The 22,826-nt window shown below is 39.7% G+C and overlaps 1 protein-coding gene across 1 annotated transcript in view; it reads left to right on the top strand.

Moving 5' to 3' along the window:
* Positions 1-20,551, top strand: part of Man1a2 (mannosidase alpha class 1A member 2) — a 183,784-nt gene extending 163,233 nt beyond the window's left edge. Inside the window, exon 13 of the mRNA XM_004667515.3 lies at positions 14,963-20,551. Coding sequence (XP_004667572.1) covers positions 14,963-15,095 — 133 coding nt within the window. The 3' untranslated portion in view covers positions 15,096-20,551. The remainder of the gene's footprint in view (positions 1-14,962) is intronic.
* The last annotated feature ends 2,275 nt before the right edge of the window (positions 20,552-22,826 follow it).

Here is a 22,826-nt window from a genome sequence, read left to right as displayed (position 1 = left end):
AACAGTATAGTAAGAAAGAAATTAATTTTGTAATAAAAGGGATTCAACTTGAGAAAATGCTTTTGAAAGCACAGCAAGAAAATTCATCTGACAAAATGTGGTTACTGGAAAGGTGGTAAAAATTAGGATTCTATAATCAAAACCAGGAAAGCGACACATGAAGGACATTATGCTAAATGAAACAAGCTAATCAAAAAGAGACACATGTGCTTCCCTTTACATGAAGTATGTAAAGTAGCCAGTGTCAAAGAAGTAGAAAGTATAATGGTAGTTATCATGAAGATGGGAAGGCAAAAAAAAAAATAGGAGATTGTTGTGTGAAGGTTATAGATTCAGTTTTCACAATGAAGTTCTGGTGATAAGTTGAACAACAGTGTGAATAGATTGTACACATAAAAGAAAGATGAAGGAAGCTGCAGAGGTGGCTCATCAGTGAAAAGTGCTAGCTTACAAAGCCTGATGCCCTGGTTTTAATTCTCCCATACCCCATGTAAAGCTAGATTCACAAAGTGGTGCATGCATCTGGGGTTTGTTTATAGTGGCAAGAGGCCCCAGCATGCCCATATTTATTTATTTATTTATTCATTTATTCATTCATTCATTCATTCATTTTCTCTCTGTCTTTCCCCTTGCAAATAAATAAATAATTTTCTTTTTTAAAAAAAGTTAAGATTAAACTAGTGTAGTGGTGCATGCCTATAATCCCAGCAGTCTGGAGGTTAAGGCAGGAAAATTGTGTTTGAGGCCAGCCTTGACTACATAGCATGACCTTGCATCCAAAAGGTTAAGACAATACATTTTATGTTTTTTTGTTTTATGTCTGTGACTTTGGACATGGCTCAGTGTTTTTCTAAACCTGGGATTTGATTCCCAGAACTTATATAATATGACAGACAAGGTGTGGACACCTATAACCCCAGCATTGAGGAGGTGGAGAGAGGGATTCCCTGAGACTCACTGGATAGCTAGTCTAGCTAAATTGGTGAATTCTGGTTCAGCGAGAGGCCCTCCCTCAAAAGAATTAAGGTGGGGAGCAGCATTCTACATCAATCTCTGGTTTCCACATGCATGCACACACAGGCACTTACACACACACACACGTGAAATTAAGTCATAGAAGCAGTGCCATGCTAAGATTATAACACCCATTCCTTATCAAAGTTGTAAGCAAATGAGGATGAAAAAAATTTCCTTAACTTGATACAGGGCATATATGGGGAAAAAAAAAAACATAACATTTTACTGAAAATGTACTTGGCTCGCCCTAAAATTAGACACAAAACAAAAATAGCTGCTCTTTTTACTTCTAGTTAGCATTGTGATGAAAGTTCTAACAGTCAAGACAAAAGAACAAAATGTTAAAAAATCGAACCTAGAAAAGAAGACATATGTAAATTTAGCAAGCTCACATATTATGGGCTCAGTAGTAAAACAATTACATATAGGAGCAGCAAGTAATCCGAAGTTGAAAATAAAGAACACTACATAAGATAGCATCAGTATATGGAATATTTATGGGCAAATCCTGATGAAGTATGAAAGAGCTATCCACTAGGAATTAAATTCAGTTCCAAAAGAAGGAAGACCTAAATAAATATATCTGATCCTGAAGACTTGATGCTACATGTTCCCAAACTAGTTTATTGATTCTATGCAATACTACTCAGAATTCTTGTAGAGAGAGAGAGAGAAGAGGAGGAGAGAGGGAGGGAGAGAGAGAGTAGAAATTGAAAAGCTGTTTCTGAAGTTCCTGTGAAAATGCAGAGGATCTAGAATAACCAAAACAAATTTGAAAAAGAAAAAAAGTAGGAAGCTTAACATAAATGACTTCATAAAGCTGCAAAATAGTTTATGTTAGCACATCCCCAGTAATCAGTGAGCAGAGCAGAAGGTTCATGGGGGATGCACATGTAAGCTACTGATGTCTGACACGGTTACTACAGCAGCGTCATGAGAAAGGATGGGCTTTGCAACTAATAGTGCTGAAACACTTGGATTTTTTTTAAATTAAGAACATGTTTTATATGGCTACATTATGTTTTGGTACTAACTTTTCCTTTCTCCCTGCCCCAATTTCTCTGGGGCCCCTCTTCAGTGCGGTTGCTAATATTCCCCATGAGGTTGTGGGTTATGAGCAGCCCTCAGTTACTGGAGGGAGGCAGTGCCTTTGAACATGACATCTCAACCTATGGGTCTTAAATTCTTTCAGCCCCTTCCTCTGCAAAATTCTCTGAGCCTTGGTGGATGTGTTTTAAGTCTACTTCAGTGATGAGCTCTAAGGATCCTCTGGATTTCTGCTTTGGTAGGTGTCGAGTATCCTCAGCATCTGTCTTCTGCACTTTGGTGCTGATTGTCAGGCTCACCATGGAAGTAGCAGTCTTGCTTGTCTCCTAATTCCTCTGTGGTTTCACCTGGACCTTGGTTGAGATATGAAGTTTAGTTCCTCAGGTCTCTCTGCCTTCTGAAACAGAAAAAATAGATTTGCCAACAGAGAGTGAAGTGAGCATAGGTTAAATTGGAAAAGTGTTATTAGTTTAGGAAGAGTTTGATGGATATGTAACCCCTCTTTTAGGCAAAGGCTATGGGGAGTTTACATTGGAGAATATAATTTTTGTCTCCATGGAATTCAGACCTGGTTTGCAGTTCCATATATGGGTTCCTTTTCATCAAGCAGATCTCTTATCCAGTCAGAAAGCCACTGGTTACTTACCAAGGCTATATGCCACCATTGCACTGGTGCTTCTGAGTAGCTTAGACCCATGCTTGCTCATACTGTTGTTGGCCACTTCCCCCAGTAGCTCATGTAGCACTTTCCAGTACTAGACTGGCTAATCTCTCCATGTTCTGTGTCGGCAGCATCTGATGTTGTCAACAATAGGGTCTTACCTTTTGCCACAAGCTGGTATCAAGTGCTTTGACAGAAGCCTGTCTTGTGGAGACCTTGTAGGTCTGTCCAATCAATCGCCCAATGTGTATAGCACCCATTTCTGGTACTGGGAGTTACAGGTCAGAGCCAAACTTTTTAAGCTTAGGCTTCATTCCACCCTCTCTAGGGCTCTTCTTTTTGGACACTCCCCTTATACTCCATTGAGGGTTATATATTTTAGTCTTCCTTCTAGGAGAAAGGTTTCTATGGCACCAGTTCATTTTGGGTTTAGTTTTATTTCCCCCAACCTTCCCTTCACCTCCCCCCACACCCTTTCATCCCTTTTGTCTGGGCCTCAAGTTGCCTATCTGGTATACGAACAACTTGAGCTAATCCTGGTTAGGAACCACAGATGAGTGAGAACATGTGGTATTTGTCTTTCTCTTGATAGTGTGTGTTTGCTGAGTATGATCTGTTCTAAGCCCATCCATTTTCCTACAAATTTCATTGTGTCATTTTTTTTCTTACTGCTGAGCAGTATTTCATTGTGTATATGTACCACAACTTTCTTATTCATTTATCTAATGATGGGCACCTGGGTTGATTCTAGTTCTTAGCTATTATGAATTGAGTAGCTATGAACATGGTCGAGCAAATACCTTTACAGAGAAAAGTGGAGCATCTAGAGTAAATGCCCAATAAGGGAATAACTGGGTCTGTGCATCTTTTCCAGGAATTTCATATTTATTTCCACAGTGGTTGCACAAGTTTGCATTCCCACCAACAGTGAAGGAGGGCTCCTTTTTTTTTTTTTTTTTGGCTTTTCGAGGTAGGGTCTCACTCTGGTCCAGGCTGACCTGGAATTAACTCTGTAGTCTCAGGGTGGCCTTGAACTCATGGCGATCCTTCTGCCTCCCGAGTGCTGGGATTCAAGGCATGCGCCACCACGCCCGGCATGGAGGGCTCCTTTTTCCCCACATCCTTTCCAACATTTGTTGTCATTTGATTTTTTTAAGGATTGTCATTCTCCCTGGAGTAAAGTGGAACCTCATAATTGTTTAATTTGCATTTCTCTGATGGTTAGGGATGTTAAACGTTTTCTTAAGTGTGTGTTAGTCATTTGTATTTCTTCCTGTGAAGACTCCCTCTTCAGTTCACTATCCCATTCTTTGAGTAGACTATTCATTTTTTTATTGTTTAGTGGTTTGTTTGTTTTTTTTAGTTGTAGATTCTAAATATTAGGCCTTTATTATTGGTATAGCTGGCAAAATTTTTCTCCCATTCTGTGGGTAATCTGTTGGCTCTGATTATGGTATGTTTGTGCAAAAGCATTTTAGCTTCATGATAGCCCATTGGTTGAGAGATTTTATTTCCTGGGCAATTGGGGTATTGTTCAGGAAGTCCTTCCCATGCCTATATTTTGGAGAGTTCCTCCTATTTTTTTCTTCTAGTAGTTAAAAAGTTTCAGGTCTTTAATCCATTTGGAGTTGATTTTTGTGTATGGTGAGATGAGTGGGTCTACTTTCATTTTTCCACATGTGGTCATCCAGTTTGTCCAGCACCCCTTGTGGAAGATGCTGTCTTTTCTCCAGTCTGTGTTATTGGCACCTTTGTCAAAGATGAAGTAGCTGTAGTTACTTGACCTCAGGCTTGGGGTCAAGTCTTCAGTTTTGTCCCATTGGTCTGTATGTATGTTTTTAAGCCAGTACCATGCTGTTTTTGTTACTATAGCTTTAGATAGGGTAGGATAATACCTCCAGAGGTGTTTCTTTTGGGATGTTCAGGGTCTTGTGCCATTCCACATGAATTTAGAAAACATTTTTTATATATCTGGGAAATGATGATGGAATTTTTATTGGTATTTGTTGCAGTCAGGTTCGCATTGCTGGTAGAAATCACCCAACAAAGAGCAGCTTGTTGGGGAAAAGGTTTATTTTGGCTTACAGACTCAAGGAGAAGAAGTTCCACGATGGCAGGGGGAACCAATGGCATGAGCAGAGGTTGGATAGCACCCCATGGCCAACACCAGGTGGACAACAGGAACAAGAGAGTGTACAAACACTGGCATGGGGAAAGTGGCTGTAATACCCATAAGCCTGCCCCCAACAGTACACTGAAGGCTTTGATTTCCAGTTGCCAACAGCTGGGAAGATTTGCATCCAGAATACCTAAGTTTATCGGGGAGCACCTAAATGAAACCACCACATTCTGCCCTTGCTTCCATAAGCTGATATCCATACATGATATAAAATACAATGCATTGAGCCCAGCTTTAAAAGTCGCCATATCAACCTACAGAATGGGAAAAAGTCTTCACCAGCTATATATCTGATAGAGGATTAATATCTAGGATATACAAAGAACTCAAAAAGTTAAATAATAAGGAATCAATCAAGCCAATCAAAAACTGGGCTATGGAGCTAAATGGAGCATTCTCACAGGAAGAAATACGAATGGCATATAAGCATCTAAAAAAATGTTCTACATCACTAGTCATCAGGGAAATGCAGATTAAAACTACATTGAGATTCCATCTCACTCCTGTCAGATTGGCCACCATCATGACAACAAATGATCATAAATGTTGGCAGGGATGTGGAAAAAGCGGAACCCTTCTACACTGCTGGTGGGAATGCAATGTGGTCCAGCCATTGTGGAAAACAGTGTGGAGGTTCCTAAAACAGCTAAAGATTGATCTACCATATGACCCAGCTATAGCACTCCTAGGCATATATCCAAAGGACTCATCTCATTTCCTTAGAAGTACGTGCTCTACCATGTTTATTGCTGCTCAATTTATAATAGCTGGGAAATGGAACCAGCCTAGATGTCCCTCAACTGATGAGTGGACAATGAAGATGTGGCACATTTATACAATGGAGTTCTACTCAGCGGTAAAGAAAAATGAAGTTATGAAATTTGCAGAAAAATGGATGGACCTGGAAAGTATTATACTAAGTGAGGTAACCCAGGCCCAGAAAGCCAAGTGCCACATGTTCTCTCTCATATGTGGATACTAGCTACAGATGATTGGGTTTCTGCGGAAGAAGGAAAATACTTGGTAGCAGAGGCCAGTAAGTTAAAAAGGAGACATAAAGGGAAGAGAAAGGAAGGGAGGAGGATACTTAATAGGTTGACATTGTATATATGTAAGTACAATGATTGTAATGGGGAGGTAATATGATGGAGAATGTAATTTCAGAGGGGAAAGTGTGGGGGTGGGGAGGGAGGGAATTACCATGGGACTTTTTTTATAATCATGGAAAATGTTAATAAAAATTTAAAAATTAAAAAAAAAGTTGCCATATATTTTTTTTATCACTCCTAATGATGTTCAAACATCCCCATAATCCAAGGTCTTTTAACTGAACCATAATACCAAAAATTCCTCAAAAAACCCATAATGGCACAGAATAAATATTCACACTGTAAAAGATGGCATTGGGCATAGCAAAGAAATATTCAACCAATACAAGATTTAAAACAACATCAAACTCTGTAGCTCCAAATCTAACAACTCTAGTCAGTGATAAAACTCCAAGACCAATAATTCTAACCAGCAACAAGTCTCTGGATTTCCAATTCTACCCCTCCAGCTAGGCTACTCGGAGTCCTGGAAAACTTCATCCAAGCTAGCAGCTCTCCTTAGCAGCTATCTTGTGCTTTTGGCATCTCCACTCCAACCCATGGTTCATCCTCATGGCTCCATGCAAGCACCTAGCAAACCTGCTTCACACTGCTTATGGCTATTTCCAAAACACAAAACCATGTTGCAAATTCAATGACCCTCTCTTTTCTGCATTTCTTATACTCCATAATACCAGGTGGAGTACCAATTTTTTAATCCAGGGAGGAATAAAGCAGACTTTAAAGAACAGAACAATCTTTAAGCATTAGGCTCCTTTAAAAAATTGCATTCTTGTGCTGGAGAGATGGTTTAGCAGTGAAGTGCTTGCCTGTGAAGCCTAAGGACCCCAGTTCGAGGCTAGATTCCCCAGGACCCATGTAAGCCAAAAGCACAAGGTGGTGTGTGCATCTGGAGTTCATTTGCACCCATTCTCTCTCTTTCTCTCTCTCCCCCTCCCTCCCTCCCTCTTTGTCTCTGTGTCTATCACTCTCAAATAAATAAATAAAAATAACAAAAAAAAGTTTTAAAAAAGATTTCATTCATTCTGTTGTCCCAGTGCAGATCAGCTGACCCAATTTCAGTGGTTGTACTTTCTCATACAAGTACAGCTGAACAGGCAGCAGTTTCAGCCAAAATATTTCTTTTTGTGCAATATCCCTCTGCACACACCAGTCCTTTTCTACACACTGCAACGCTGCACAAGTTCTCAAGACATGGGCATAACAGCAAGCCTCTCACACAAACTGCTTCTCGCCCAGTCCAGACAAAGCTGTTTTTCACCCTCATAAGCCAAACTTCACACTCCACAGTTCTTAGTGCACTCAGGTCTTTAAACTCTGAAAAGAATAGTCCATCCAGCTGTACTTACAGCATTGCAAGACATCTCTTAGGCCAAGGTTTCAAATCCTTCCACATCTATTTCTCTTGAAAATCAGCTCCAAATAGCCAAAGCCACAAAGTCAGGTGTCTAGCAACAATCTCACTCCTCAGTATTTACTTTACTGTTACAGTCAGGTTCACATTGCTGGCAGAAGTCACCCAACCAAGAGCAGCTTGTGGGGAACAAAAAAGTTTATTTTGGCTTACAGACTTGAGGGGAGCTGGAAGAGCAGAATGTAGTGGTTTGATTAAGGTGTCCCCCATAAACTTAGGCATTCTGAATGCTAGTCTTCCCAGTTGATAGCAATTGGAAATTAAAGCCTCCTGGAGCCAATGTACTGTTGGGGACAGGCTTATGGGTATTACAGCCACTTCCCCATGCCAGTTTTTGGCACATTCTCTTGTTCCTGTTGTCCACCTGTTGTTGGCCAGGAGGTGATATCCAGCTTCTTCTTATGCCATCATTTCCCCCTGCCATTATGGAGCTTCTTCCCCTTGAGTCTGTAAGCCAAAATAACCCTTACTTTCACACAAGCTGCTCTTGGTGATTTCTGCCAGCAATGCAACCTGACTGCAACAGTATTGCATTAAATCTGTATATTGCTTTTGGTAGAATTGCCATTTTCACAATATTAATTCTGTGTATCCAGGAGCATAGGAGGTTTTTCCATCTCAATTTCTTTCTTGAGTGTTTTTGTTTTCATTTTGTAGGTCTTTCACATCCTTGGTTAGTGTCATTCCAAGGTACTCGATTTTTTTTGTGGCTATTGAAAATGGAACAGCTTTGCTGATTTCTTCCCTGGTATATTTGTGCTTTGCATATAGAAACATTACTGATTTTTGCGTGTTGATTTTTTTTTTTTTTTTTTTTTGCTACATTAACAAAGGAATTAATCACCTGTAGAAGTTTTGAAGTGAAGACTTTGGGTCACTTGTGCATAGGATCATGTCATCTGCAAATAGGGCTAATTTGACTTCTTCCTTTCCAATTTGTATCCCTTTTATTTCTTTTTCCTATCATACTGCTTGGGCTAGGACTTCTGTTACTATGTTGAAGAACAGTGGTGAGAGTGGGCAACCCTACCTTGTTCCCACTCTCAATAGGAACTCCTTGAGTCTTTCCCTGCCTTGTTCCCAATCTCAATGAGAGCTCCTTGAGTCTTTCCCTGCCTTGTTCCCAATCTCAATGGGAAATCCTTGAGTCTTTCCCTGTTAACTATTATTAGAGCTTTAAGTGCTTGTATGTCACTTTAATTGTGTTGAGATATAAACTATCCATGCCTGTTCACTCCACTGCTTTGATCATGAAGTGATGTATTTTGTCAACGGCCTTCTCTGTATCTATGGAAAATGATCATGTGGTTCTTGTGTTCATTTATTTACGTGGTATATTACTTTGACTGATTTCCATATGATGAACCATCCCTGCATCCCTAGGATGAGTCCTGCTTAGTCAAGTTTGGTAATGCTTCTGATGTATTGTTGAATCTAGTTTGCAAGGATTTTGTTCAAGATCTTTGCATCTAAGTTTATCAGGGCTATAGCCCTATAGTTTTCTTGTTGTATCTCTGGTTTTTGTAGTAGAGTGATGCTGTCTTCATAAAAGGACTCAGATAGGATTTTCTGGTCTCTGATTATGTGGAATAGTTTGAGAAAAAACTGGTTTCAGTTCTTCTTTGAAGGTTTGATAGAATTCAGCTGAGAAGCCATCTGGTCCTGGACTTTTGCAGGAGGCTTTTGATTACCTTTTCAATCTCCATGGAAGTGATAGGTTTGTTTAGGAGATTAATCTGCTCTGAGTTTACTTTAGGTAGGTGGTATGTATCTAGGAATTCATTCATTTATTCCAGTTATACAAGTTTGTGGAGTAGAGGTTTTGGAAGAATGTCCTGATGATTCTTTCAATTTTATTGATGTCTGTTGTGACCTCACCCTTTCATTTCTGATTTTGTTAATTTGAGACTTCTCTTTTTGTCATTTGGTCAAATCAGCCAAGGGTTTATCAATCTTGTTTATTTATTTTTTTTCAAAGAACCAGCACTTCATTTCATAGATTTTCTTAGTTTCCAATTCATTAATTTCTGCTTTGGTCTTGACTATTTCTTTCCATCTGAAGCTCCTTGGATTGGATTCTTCTTGTTTTTCTAACACCTTTAGGTGAATGGTAGCTTATTATTTGGAGGTATCTCCATCTTTGTTATAAAGGCATTAAAGCAATGAATATTCCCCTTAGGACTGCCTTATTTGTGTTCCATAAGCTTTGGTAAGTTGTGTTTTCATTATCATTCAGTTCTAGAAATTTACAATTTCTGTTTTGATTTCTTCCATAACCCATTCATTCATTGTTTAAAAGTATGTTTTTCAGGCTATGGGAGCTGGTGGAATTCATGATGTATCTCTTATTAATTTCTAGATTTCACATATTGCAATCTGATATGATGCAGGAATTTATGACAGTTTTCATGAATTTATAGAGGCATGCTTTATGGTATAATGATCTATGATCTTATTTTGGAGATGGTTCCATGGGCTGCTGAGAAAAATGTGTATTCTGTTGAATGTTGTGTAGATGTCCCTGAGGCCTAGCTGATGTATACTGTGCTGAGCTCTATCATATTTTTCTGTTGATTTTCTGCTTAGAAGATGATCTTCTAGGGCTGGAGAGATGGCTTAGCAGTTAAGCACTTGCCTGTGAAGCCTAAGGACCCCGGTTCGAGGCTCGGTTCCCCAGGTCCCACGTTAGCCAGATGCACAAGGGGGCGCACGCGTCTGGAGTTCGTTTGCAGAGGCTGGAAGCCCTGGCGTGCCCATTCTCTCTCTCTCCCTCTATCTGTCTTTCTCTCTATGTCTGTCGCTCTCAAGTAAATAAATAAATAAATAAATAAATGAACAACAAAAAAAAAAGAAGATGATAGTGTAGTGTCAAAGTCCCCAGCTGTGAAGGTGTTGGTGTTTATTTCTGTTTTGTTGTCAACTAGGTTTTGTTTTATAAACTGTGGTACACCTGTGTTTGGTGCATATAGATTTATGATTGTGTTGACCTCATGTTGGTTGAGTAAGATATGGCCTTCTTTGTCCTTTTTGATTTACTTTTGGTTTGAAGTCTATTTTATCAGATATTAATGTAGGAGCACCTACTTGTTTCTCATTTCCTTGTGCTTGGAATATCATTTTCCGTCCTTTAACCCTGAGGAGGTGTCTGTCTTTAGTTGTGAGATGGGTTTCTTGAAGACAGCAGATATAAAGGGTCCATTTTTCTGATCCACCCTATTAACTTGTGTCTTTTGATAGGTGAGTTAAGACCATTAATATTTAAGGTTATAATTATGAGGTTCAATTTAATCCCAGCCATGAATGTGTGCTTTATGGGGTTTGGTGCTTTCTTTGGAATTTGTACTTTTTTGAGCCTGCTATAGTTTTTGGTTATTGGATCTTCATCTTGTAGGATCTTTTGAGTTTGGTTGCTTGACTCTTCTGTGTGGAGTATTCCCTGAAGTATTCTCTGTAGGTTTGGCTTTGTGTTCATATAATAATAAGAGTTCACTTTTTTATGGAAAGTTTTCCTTTGACCATCTATTATGAGGGCCACTTTTGCTTGGATAGAGTAGCTTGGGTTGGAAGCCATATTTCCATTCAAAGACCTTCTGGCTTTCAGGATTTCCATTGAGAAATCTCAGGTGATTTGGATGGAATTGCCTTTGTACGTAATAAGTTGTTTCTCTCATGTTGCTTTTAGTGCTCTCATTGTGTTCACAGTTAAGAGTTTTAACTATGATGGACCTTGGAGATTTCTTCTTTGGTCCTGTCTGTTGTTCTGTGGGCTTTCTTGTATCTGGATGTATCTCTTTTGCATGATTAGGAAAATTTTGCTGAATGTGTTCTCTATGCCTCTGGCCTGGATTTCTTCCCCTCTGGTATTGGTTGTTATAGGGTATCCCACAGTTCCCTTTTGTTTGTTCTGTACGCATGATTTTTTGAACATAGTACAGTTTTTGGCCTCCTAATTTCTTCTGTATTTTCTTCCAGCTTATAGTTCTGTCCTTCACATGAGTGACTCTGTTAGTGAGGGGTTTTTAAAGATCTATTTGATTTTTGTTTTGTCTTGTTTGCATATTGTCCATCTCTTTTTTGAGGTATGATTTCAGTTCAGGGTCTGATTTTCTGATTCTTCCTGGAATTCATTTGATCATGTCTTCATTAAGCTTAATCTAGTGGTTATTGAGATCTTGTATTTGTTGACTCACCTTCTACTCATTCATCTTTCTTTTGAGACCGCTCTTGTTTTCTTCAGGTTAGTTAAGCCTACTGACGAAAGCTGAGTGCTCTAAAGACAATTCTGTTCAATTTCATTTATGCAGTTATTGGTTTTTTGATGATTTGCTTCCAGCTCAGCAATTCTCTGGATCAAGGTCACATAGCTTGTTGTGTTTTCATTTTAGGATTCATTTTCTGTTGTTCTCTGTGTCATTGGAGGCTTCCATTGTGGGAGTAGGCATCCTTGGTGGAGATCTATCAGTTTTCTGACATATATTTTGCATTGTGGTCTACCTATTTTGGGGCAAAACTCTTTATTTTATTGAGGAGGAAGCAAGCATTTGTTCTTGAAGGATCTTTAGTGAGTGTTCTGTTTTAAATGTGAACTGGATTGGAGTTGCTGGGGTTATAATCACAGATATGCAAACTGTGGAGGTTGCAAGTGCATCAAGGGTACCTGGGGAACTAGGAGGTGAGGAAACTGGGAGCACAGGCCTACTCACTCCACTTAGTATGCACTCTTCAGCACAGGGGAACTGGGGGTTGAAGAACCAGGCGCCAGGAAGCTGGGAATCTTGGAGCAAGAGGCCAGCTTCTGCATCGCACGTGCAGAGTCCAGGCTGCTCCAAGCCAGCAACAGGAGTACTGGGACCAGGGAACTGGTAGGTGGGGAACAAACCAGGACCTGTGGCCTACTCACTCTGTATGTGCAGTGCAGCCTCCAGAACAGGGAATCCGGGAGTTGGGTAGCAAGGAGTAGGTTAATAAGAAAGGTGAATCAAAAGGTCTGCTTCCACAGCATGTCAGCTGGGTCCTGCCCCCACCCCCAAACCATGGTACCCCAAGCAGGGGTACCTGGACCAGGGAACTAGGAGGTAGGGAACAAACTGGGCACTCTTGCCTACGCATTCATGCACCCTCCAGCAGGGGATCCCAGCATTGGGATTTTTGAACTCATATGCAAAATTAATTTAAGGAACTGGGGAGATGGTTCAGTAGTTAAAAGTACTTTCTTGCAAAGCCTGCTGATCCAGGTTTAATTCCCCAGCCAACTACGTAAAGCCAGATAGGTGTTTTCTGCAGCAACAAAAGACCCTGCAATGCCCTTTGTTCTCCATCCTCACCAACACATACATGCAAGTAAATAAGTTTTAAAATTAAAAATAATAATAATTTCAGCCAGGTTTGTTGGCACACGCCTTTAATCCCAGCACTCAGGAGGCAGACGTAGGAAGATCACCATGAGTTCAAGGCCACCCTGAGGCTACATAGTGAATTCCAGGTCAGCCTTAGCTATAGTGAGATCCTACCTCAAAAAAACCCCCGAAAAAATAATAATAATTTTAAATGGGTCATAAACCTAAGTTTCAAGCCTGGAAATATACAGCTTTAAGAAGAAAACACAGGAGAAACTACTTGTGGCCAGGGGTCAAGCAAACACTTTTTAGATATGACAACAAGGGCAAAATCCATTAAAACAATTGGTCATTGTATTAGTCAGCTTCAGGTTCGCTGAGATGAACTTCCAGACTAGGCACAGTTATGGAGGAAGGGATATTTATTGAAGCTTACAGATCCAGGGGAGGTTCTATAAATGGCAGAAGAAGTTGGTCTGCCTTCATAGGACCAAGAAGAGAGAGCAGCATAAGCCAAAAAACCACTCCTGCTAGGCACACTTTGCATATCTTTAGATTGAAACCTGAAACCCGCCACCACACCTTAAGATCCACCCAGTGACATTGCCTCCAGCCAGGTGGCTACAGATGCAAACTACAAACAAAAAAAACCTGAATATATTGGGGGCCATTTATTCAAACCACCACAGTCATAGAAAACATCAGCTCTTTGAAAGACATTAAGAGAAGGTAATAAAATCTTGGCCAGGCAAATATTTGAACAGTAGTTGTGTCTATATAATAGGAAGAATTCTGGAATTGCAGCAAGAAAACATGCAGTCCAGTTAAAAATTGTTAAAAATTTTGTGCTGACATTTCATCAGAGGCAATGTTAAAAAAAATAGCATGTGAAATGGTGTGCAACCTTTGTCTCCATCTTCAAATAATCTTCTCCTGTGTATCTCTGGTCCAAATTTCCCTTTCCTTTCTCTTGTAAAGATAGTTGTTGATACAGTGAGATTGGAATGGCCTTGACATTCATCAGCCTTTGTATATAACCAGCTTGCAGAGACACAGCAACAAGAACACTAAGAGCCACCCTGAGACTGTGTGGTTTCTGTACAGTAGGCAGACCTTGGAGAGGTCTGCAAATCTGTTGCACCTTGTTTACCTGCAGCCTGTTGAGTAAATCAGTCAAGCAGGTTCCAAGGTGTAGGGTCAAGGGGTGAGATGGGAAATCCTGTTTCTCTCTGTTACAGCTTTGCTAGTCATAGTGTTGATGTGCAGTCTCCATTTACCTCAGAGCTGTGTGTTTTCACTATGTCAACCAGAGCTATAATAGGAAGCAGAAGAGATTTTAAATAACTCCTTCATTGAGTCTGTAGTGTACAGCTCCTGGTGCTAACTGTGTAACTAGATCCCAGATTTTCTAACTCTGGTGGTTTGTAAAATTATTTTGTTAGGTTTTACTTTTGTGGTGGTGGGGCTATAACCCAGAGCATTGTACATCTGGGCAGGTGCTATACTCCTGAACTATATCCTCAACCATAACATTTGTAGATTTTTATATTCACTGTAATGCTCCCCTAATAAAATTCAGATTGGACTTAGCCTGACATAATATTTACTGATGATGTATAACTCCAAACTGACTGCTTGCAGTTTTCAGACAAGTCAACCTCTTTATCTTCATATATGCAGTGTCACTATCCAGTAAAACCAGTTAAGCCTCTTATAAATACATGTTTCTGACACTTAACTTAATAGAGTTCCATAACAAGAACTGTCAAATCTATGACGGCTAATGTATTAGGTATAGTGTCAAGATTCTTTCCCCATCAAATAATATGTATGTTTTCTTGGGTTTGCTGAAAATGTGAATTAATTCTAGATCTGAGTGCTGTAAGTTGCCAAACTTACGATCAATAACTGTGCTTGTTGTTTAAAAGAGTGTCCTTGAAAGTAGTTTGTTGTATGCTGTTCCCATAGCTCATTGTTTCACGGGCTTTTACCAGTACGTGGAATATTTGTAACACAGTCTTACTTCTGCTGGCCTAGTGTGCATCCTCTTTGATTTTCTGTGCTCCTGTCTGAATATTGTTTTGGGGTGACTATTTTTCATCAAAACTGCTCACAATACTCATTGTCTTTGTGGGCTCCAGTCAGCTCACTTGATTTTCTTGATGAATTTAACTCACATTCATTTCTCTTTATTTTCAGATACTTGTACCTGCTGTTCTCTGGTGATGACCTTTTACCTTTAGACCACTGGGTGTTTAACACAGAGGCACATCCTCTGCCGGTGTTGCATTTAGCCAACACCACACTTTCAGGTAATCCTGCTGTTCGATGAACACAGCTCCAGAAGGACCATTCTTACCTGTGCTTTGTTTACATGGACCACTACAGAAATTGTCTGGAGAGGCAACTTTTGAAAACCTGGACCTCTGTCAACATGCCAGGGTGAATTCTTCCCCTGCAAAACTTTTCAACTTGTAGATATGTCAACTTTGAAATTATTCCATTTTATATCTGACCAAAACATGTTCTGGTACGTGTAGCGCAAAGACCTTAGTGCTTTGGTTCTTCAAGGAGATGGCCAAGTGAGAAGTGATTTCTATTCCATATTGTTAGAAAGCCAAGGACGTAGAACACCATGCAGGAGTTAGAGATGGCTTTTGGAACCAACTACAGATTTGTTTCTTCCCACAGTGGAGCAGCTTTCAAGTCAGATACTACACATTGTTTCTCCCTTTTCTCCTCCATTTCAGTAATGGAGTGAACCAAGGTAAAAAAGAGCAAAAGAACAGTGTAACCACATGAGAAGCAAGAAGACTCAAACAGAATTGCTGTCCCTGTCTGAATTCTCAAGTTCCCCATGGGATACCAGACTGGCAACCATTTCAGTCTCAACCTAGTTTATTGAAAGTTCTTGTTTAAATGTAATTTTCTCTGAGGGCATGACCTCACAGAGAATATTCTTTAAGTCTTTGTCTCCATGTGATGTCATTGAAACTGGTATTATCAAACCACTATGTACAAGCCTGAGTTTGGGACTGTGTGCATGTAGTGCAGTCTGTTGTTGATAGCATGACAGGAAGTGGGGAAAGTGCCAGTTTGTTTCTTTGAAACCTGTTGTTAGAGAAGTCATTGATTTTGTTGGTAGTCTTCTGAACCAACAGATCTACTAAGTAAATTTTATATACTTTGATCTCACAATACAGTTGGTAGTCACTCACCTTACAACTTTTTCTCTGTGGCTTTGCAGAATCCACTGTACTGTATGCAGCTCTGCATCTGCTGTCACAAGCTAAGTGACTCGTAGCCTAGTAAAGCCAAACACAGCACAGCGAGGCTTCCTTAAGCATTCCATTTGGAATGGGGCCTGGGAGCCCCTTATTTATTATCTCCTCACATAAGTGAGCTGTTCACAAATATTTTATGTTTATTTTTAATTTCTCCAAGAATATTTATATATATATATACATATATCCAAAGAATTAGTAGAATAGCATCAAAATAATTTTCAGCAACAATATATGGTGTAACTAATCATATTTACTGAAAGGGGGGTAAATGAGAGATTTTGTGTTAATAAATCTTCCTAAAGAAATTATTATTGCCTTATATTTTGGCAGAAGAAAACACTAAATTTTATCAACAACTTTAAGATAAATACTAATGAATGCTTATAAATTTTCTGTCCCTTGAATTTCTTTTCCTTTAATACAGACATCATCTATTAACATTAATATAGTTTAGAAACAATATAATTAGTCTAATATTTGAATATTTCATAATAATGTATTTCATAAACCAGTTTGTATATGTACCCCACTTTGGAATTTTGAAAGCTTATTTCCTTAGGTGATAGCTTTTCTTTTTAACCCTCTGTTAGCATAGACCAGATTTAATTTGGAGAAAAGTAATGAATTATTATTAAATATTGTCTAAAGGTAGTTATCTTGTACCATAAATCATCATGTGATCCTCACAGTTCAGCCACAATCCATAAGTGACAGCTACCACAGAACTGTGCCAGACATACAGATGCAGGGGGAAGAATGAGGTGTAGTAAGCCTTTTAAGAGGGTTAAATTTGAGTACATATTCTGAAATCTTCTACCTGAAATTTTTAAAATGTAAATGAGAAAGGGAGATGCTCCTACTATAGAAGAGAAAGAGAATCAGCTTTCTTCCCCAAAATAGCACAAGCCCATTTACTGGTCACTGATGAACACTTGGGAAGACCCAGAGCATTTGGGCCACAAACTCTCCATGTTGTTCACAAAATGCAGAGTGATGGAGGCTGTCTTACTTCTCCTGGAGCCACCTGGATGGAGACAGAGCTCCCTTCCTGAAGTGCCTGTCATCTGGGTGACTGGAGCCTTGGGAGCAGGCAGGGAGGTGTGCAGGCAGGACCAGTTCTGAGAGAAGATTCTGAGAAGGTCTTCACCACTCCCTCCCTTCTCTGTGATAACTAGAGCTTCAAGCAGTGCTTTTCTTCTATGCCTACCAAAGGCAATTCAAGTCAGGTATGAGTGATTTGCCAGTGTCATGTTTTTTCATTATAGATTTTTAAAATAATTTTCTTCAAGATCAACTCTTATTCAACATTTTGCTTGGTTTTTAAGAGTGTCTTCTGTCCACCGTGCCCTTTGCATTTAGACACCATTGCTTACATGCAACACTTGCCACATTTATAAAACCTGCAATCCAGAAACGTTCACTTGTCTCCTGATGACTCTTAAAGAATCAGAACCTTACTTTCTGCTTTGGCATAGTTGTACAAAATCAATAGTACATAAAGGGGATAAAAGGGATATGGAACACACTCAACCTGCTGTATTTATTGCTTTTCATTTCAGAATCACACCCTGTGGTTCAGAACAGATTTTTAAGAAGTGTTGAACCGACATGAAGCTATTAGAACTTAGAGAATGAGAATGAGGCCCTTACCTAAATAAATAAGTAGCTCAGAAAAAACAGCTCCCTAGTCTGAGGGTTCTTTTTTGCTGGTGGGTTACACATTTTATGGCTAATACCAGCATATTCCTGTGTGTTAGCATATATGTAGATTTAAGTGAAGGAATGCATTCTTTCTGTGGAGTGTCAATCCTGATTACCCATGATGTATGTCATCTAAGGAACTAGGGCTTTGTTTGGTGGATCCTGTCTGAAATCGCCATCATCCCTCTCCCATCTCCTCTACTCTGCGTAGCCAGAGTCTTTATCCAGACTCTGAATCTGTTGAGGAAAACGTGCTTGCCATTCTTCCTGCAATTCTGCCTCTCCCTAAGCTGGGCTTCTCTGAACAAGTGCATGGGTAACAGAAAGAGTGAGCATACATGTATAAAACATCATGTATATGCCAAGCACTCCTCGCACATTTCAGAATAAGAACATGTTATTTGATTCCAGTTGCATTTTCTGTATGAGAGCCATTCATATCATTTTAAATGTTTTCCAAAATCACTTGTCTTACAAAATCTTTAATTTTATATTTCATTTAAATTAAAGAGGGAGATAAAAGGTTTATAATATATTTTAAACAATGTATTACTATATAATACTGACAACTATAACTGTAGTTAATAGCAAAGATCTCAAGGAAAAGTCAAAGAAATATTTGATTTTTGATGTAACTTTGACTAAAATATTTACTTTAGAAATAAAAACATTCTTATTTTGCTATATCACTTTAAGTACATGACTAAAATCAATATTTTGTAGAAGTGCTTGTTATTTTATATTCAAAAATATTTGTCCCTTAATTCATGGGTAAAACTTGCAGTTCTAAATTGTCTTTTCTCTGGCATATATACTTCCACTAATGATAGTACCCATATTTCTTAAGTATAAAGAAAAAATATGCTAGAATATTTCTAAATTCCAATTAATATTGTGAGTTCTTGTCTGTAGGGTTCCATACCTGAAATTGGCTCCTATCCTGCCCATTCTTTGCACATATAAGTAAGTTGTACACAGATTTTTACTAGTGTCTATGCTTTGGGCTGGCTGTACAGGATATAAACAGGGTGTTAAGGAACCATGTATGATATGGAGACACACTAATCACTTGTTCATGAACATTGGTGAAGATGTTTTCTGTTCTTCATCTCATCCAGATCATTGTAGAGATGTTCTTTATGATCAAAATTCACTTGGTCCACAAGCTTTCCTCTAAAAGGCCAGGTAATAAATATTTTGGGCTCTACGAGCCATTCCTCTCTTATTATTCAGTTGTGCTGAAGTGTTAGAACAGCTGTAGATAATATGCAAACAAATGGGTATAGCTGTGCTCCTATAAAATTTAATTTTTAAAAGGAGTAGAGGGCTGGATTTGGTCTACAGGTCACAACTGCTGACCCTGATCCCAAGTTTAATTTGGGTTTAGCCCTCTAGCCTTTGACCCACATCTTTTCTCTTTTATTATTTGAATAATTCACTTTAAAGCAAAAAGATGTTTGTATGTACAATTGTATGTATTTGTGTTACTTAAAGCTGTATATTTTGTCATTTTGAAAGTAGATAATCCACTTCAGAAGTCTGTTTGGGGTTTCAGGATAATATTACGACTACCATGGAAAAGGCTTTCAGCCTTGTTATTTAATGTCATAATTCCTCATGTAAAAAAGGTTTATGTGGTATCAAAATGCTATTTTCTCTCTAATGTCTGCCTGCTTGATGACCCTGGGGCCAGCACTCGGGATTCCTGGGGCTGTAGAAGCTTACCTGCCTGGGTACTATCAGGCAGGCAATAGTAATCAAATTCTGGACATTGGTGCTGCAGAAACTAAACTTTTGGAAACTTCTAGGCCACACAGAAAGGGGCTATGTGCCTGACTTGCCACAGCAGCTATTAGATTGGGGGGTGCTTACTGCCCATTACCTCTAGAACAGCTTAAGTCTGAGGATTGAAGGATGTATCCAGAGGAGTAGTAATCCCTTCTACTTTCATGACTACGCAATACCTTTACAAGCCAATAATGCTACTTTGTGTGGGTGTCATTTTCCAAATTAAAGCATTCCTCAACCCCAACTTTATACTTTTAAATAACTAATCCATTTCAGATTTAGTTTAAGCCCAGAAACTAACTGCAGAATTCATAAAATTCTTAAAATTATGCCATAGTAGCATAATTACTAGCATATACATTACAATTACCATTCTGACAGAGTATAGATTGTTTTCATGAATAAGTTTATCAGCTACTTCAGTATTTTCTTTGGAAATTCTAGAGGAGGGGAAGCCTGGATTCAGAATGACCCCATCCATGCTGAATGAACAAGCATTTCTTGGTCCAACCTACTCATAGGCCACTTGAGCTCAGTGTGGATATTTTGGTACTCAAACTCACCCACCAGGTACATACATATGAATATGTAAAGGCTTTTAAACAATTGCAAATACTTGCAGCTATTTGAATGCTACTGAATCCTGCATATTGCATGCCAGAAAACTTCATGGAAAGCTCAGCACTTTGTTGAGAAAAAGGGTTTTTGTTTGTTTGTTTGTTGTTTGTTTGTTTTTAAAGAAATTTAGAAGTTACTTTTTGCTGGGTTATAATATCCCCAATTGTACTGGGTTTGGAAGTTGAAAGGCCACTCTTTACCCTTGCTGGTCTCAAGTTTGCTAATAACTTGTCCCTAAACTAAGAAGTGGGTAAGTATGGACTCCTGAACTAGCGCCCACTGGCTGCTCCTGAACTGGTTTCCAGTCATGTCCTCCGTAATGTGACTTTTTTTAAAACAAATCAAAGACAATATTGTTATTGAAAATCAAATAAAGATGTTCTTTAAGTGAAAAGTCTCCATTGTTTGTTTTATCCATTGGTGACAAACAGCTCAGTGGACAGAAGAGCCACTTTGACTTAAGTTTAGTTACTGACAGTCTTTAATCTCCTGTGTTTAGAATGTTTCTTTTGTTCAGCCTGTCTTCTCATTCCTCAATCTTATAGGAAATGAAGAGCTTGCTGAGAGGATAATTATACCACTTATTTTAAGAAGGCAAACTATAAACCACTGTTTCAACCTGATTGTGAAGGGACCATACTGACGCCATGACAGGCTTAAGGGGCCACCCTAACTAGGCCTAAGTTCCAGTTTCCCAGCGAGGCAGGCAAGACTTCTGAAAAGGGGTGGGCTGTTAATCAACAGTGATTCTGTCATGTGGCTGGAAAAGATAACTGCCCAGGGGCTGAGTCAGTCCTGGATACATGTCCATTCTCCCCCAGCCAATCAGAGATGCACAACTGTAATTGCTGCTTGCCTAGCCAATCATTTTAAAAATTACCTAACCCACCTGAAATTCCCCTAGACCTAGCCTGCCAGAACCTTAGGACCAATCAAAGACTGCAAGTACAGCTACTGTTCAAATTAGCCAATCACATTAGAAAAGACTTAAGCCCACCAAAATTCCTCTAGCAGTGCTTAAAAAGGAGCCTACATGCTCCTCTCGGGGGCACCATTTTGCATGAGTGGTTGACCCCCACGTACTGGCTGATTTGCAGAATAAACACTCTGCTTTTACATACTATTTGAGTCTGGGGTCTTTCTTCAGCGATTCTTGAACCCTTACAATTGTACTTATGTGCATATTACCTGTAACCTAGTTTAGCCTGGCCTCTAAGACTCCAGCTCTCTCTATGGTTGCATGTTACTCTGTCACATTAAGGTCTGACTTGACCCTATTTGAGTGATTCTAGGGCAAACAGACATGAGCGTGAGGATAGTCACCTGTAGGCCAGATGATGGACTCAGCATTGTTGTCAAAACACAGAGTTGCCGAGGCACAGTGGCACATGCCTTTAATCCCAGCACTTGGGAGGCAGAGGTAGGAGGATCTGCCATGAGTTTTAGGCCTCCCTGAGGCTATATAGTGAATTCAGGTCAGCCTGGGCTAGAGCGAGACCCTACCTTGAAAAACAAAACAAAAAAAACAGAATATTCAGAATCCTGTACCCACCTGTACTCATGAAGCATGAAAAAAGTAGTGGTAACTTCAGTAATGTAACACCACCCTGCATTCCTCAGGTTGACTTCCTAAAACAGTGAAGTTCAACTTAAGTAAAATTATGTGACGGGTGCTAAGGGTCCAGGAAAGTCCTTCCACCCCAAACCCTAGGTTCGTTTCTAATTTCTTTTAGAGTTCTAGATGGACTATTATTTAGCGTTTCCACCAACTCTGGGAACAGAAACCTTCACAGGCTTCACAATCTTTTGCTGAGGTTCTGCCTCTGTGATGGCCTTAGCAGCAGCAGTAGCTGTCTTCTTTGATGCCTACTTGGCCTTTTTTGCTTCCTTTACAGCCCCATACCCTGCTCTGGCCGAGCCTTTCTAACTTCCAGTTTCTGGTTCCTCTTGGCCCTGGTGTCAACAAAAGATACCCCCCCCCCCCGGTACCCCTCTGGAACTTGACTGCACCCGGGTGCTCTTCTGAGTTTCCTCCTGTTATGCCCAGTTCTTGGCACCCCCAGTGACCACCAAGGAGAACCAAACATGTATGCAAGGGCAAGGAGCTTTTTTAAATTCAGGCTTAAGCTTGGTCCCATGACTTCACCAACACAGTGGATCCATGCAAGAGCCCTGAGTAGTGGCAGGGTAGGGCTTTTATAGGGATTTGAACATAGAAGAAGGGGATGGGTACATGATTGGTTGATTTAAACAGTATTTTTCTGATTGGATTGGGATTTTGGCGGGCAAAATTGGGGGCAGGATGGAGGTGTGAGCTAGGGGAACCCCAGGTGATTGGCTGGGGCAGAAAGAGCAGAGAGGACAGGCCTTAGGCATGTCCTGGGCATGTCTAGGCTAGGGGTGACTCTGGCCTTTGGGTGGGCACCGTTCCTAACCATATGTTAGGGTGGTTGCCTTCTGCCTAAACAGAAAACCTGAAAGTTAGGCCCAGCCAGGGCAGCACCTTACTGAATCCCTTCATGGTGTTAATTTAATTTCTGGGTCTTTCATTCCCCCCTCTCTTTTGCCATGAGGAGCCAATCTTGGATCCCAATTGAGTTAGTGAGTGGTATATACTATGATCTTAAAACCATAAGCTGTACTGTATTAATGTGTTTTCTAACAAAAGC

This window comes from Jaculus jaculus, chromosome 19 (assembly GCF_020740685.1).
Source record: "Jaculus jaculus isolate mJacJac1 chromosome 19, mJacJac1.mat.Y.cur, whole genome shotgun sequence".
In the NCBI taxonomy this organism is placed as follows: Eukaryota; Metazoa; Chordata; class Mammalia; order Rodentia; family Dipodidae; genus Jaculus; species Jaculus jaculus.
The sequence above is the reverse complement of the archived record's forward strand: the minus strand, read 5'-3'. Positions and strand labels throughout refer to the sequence as shown.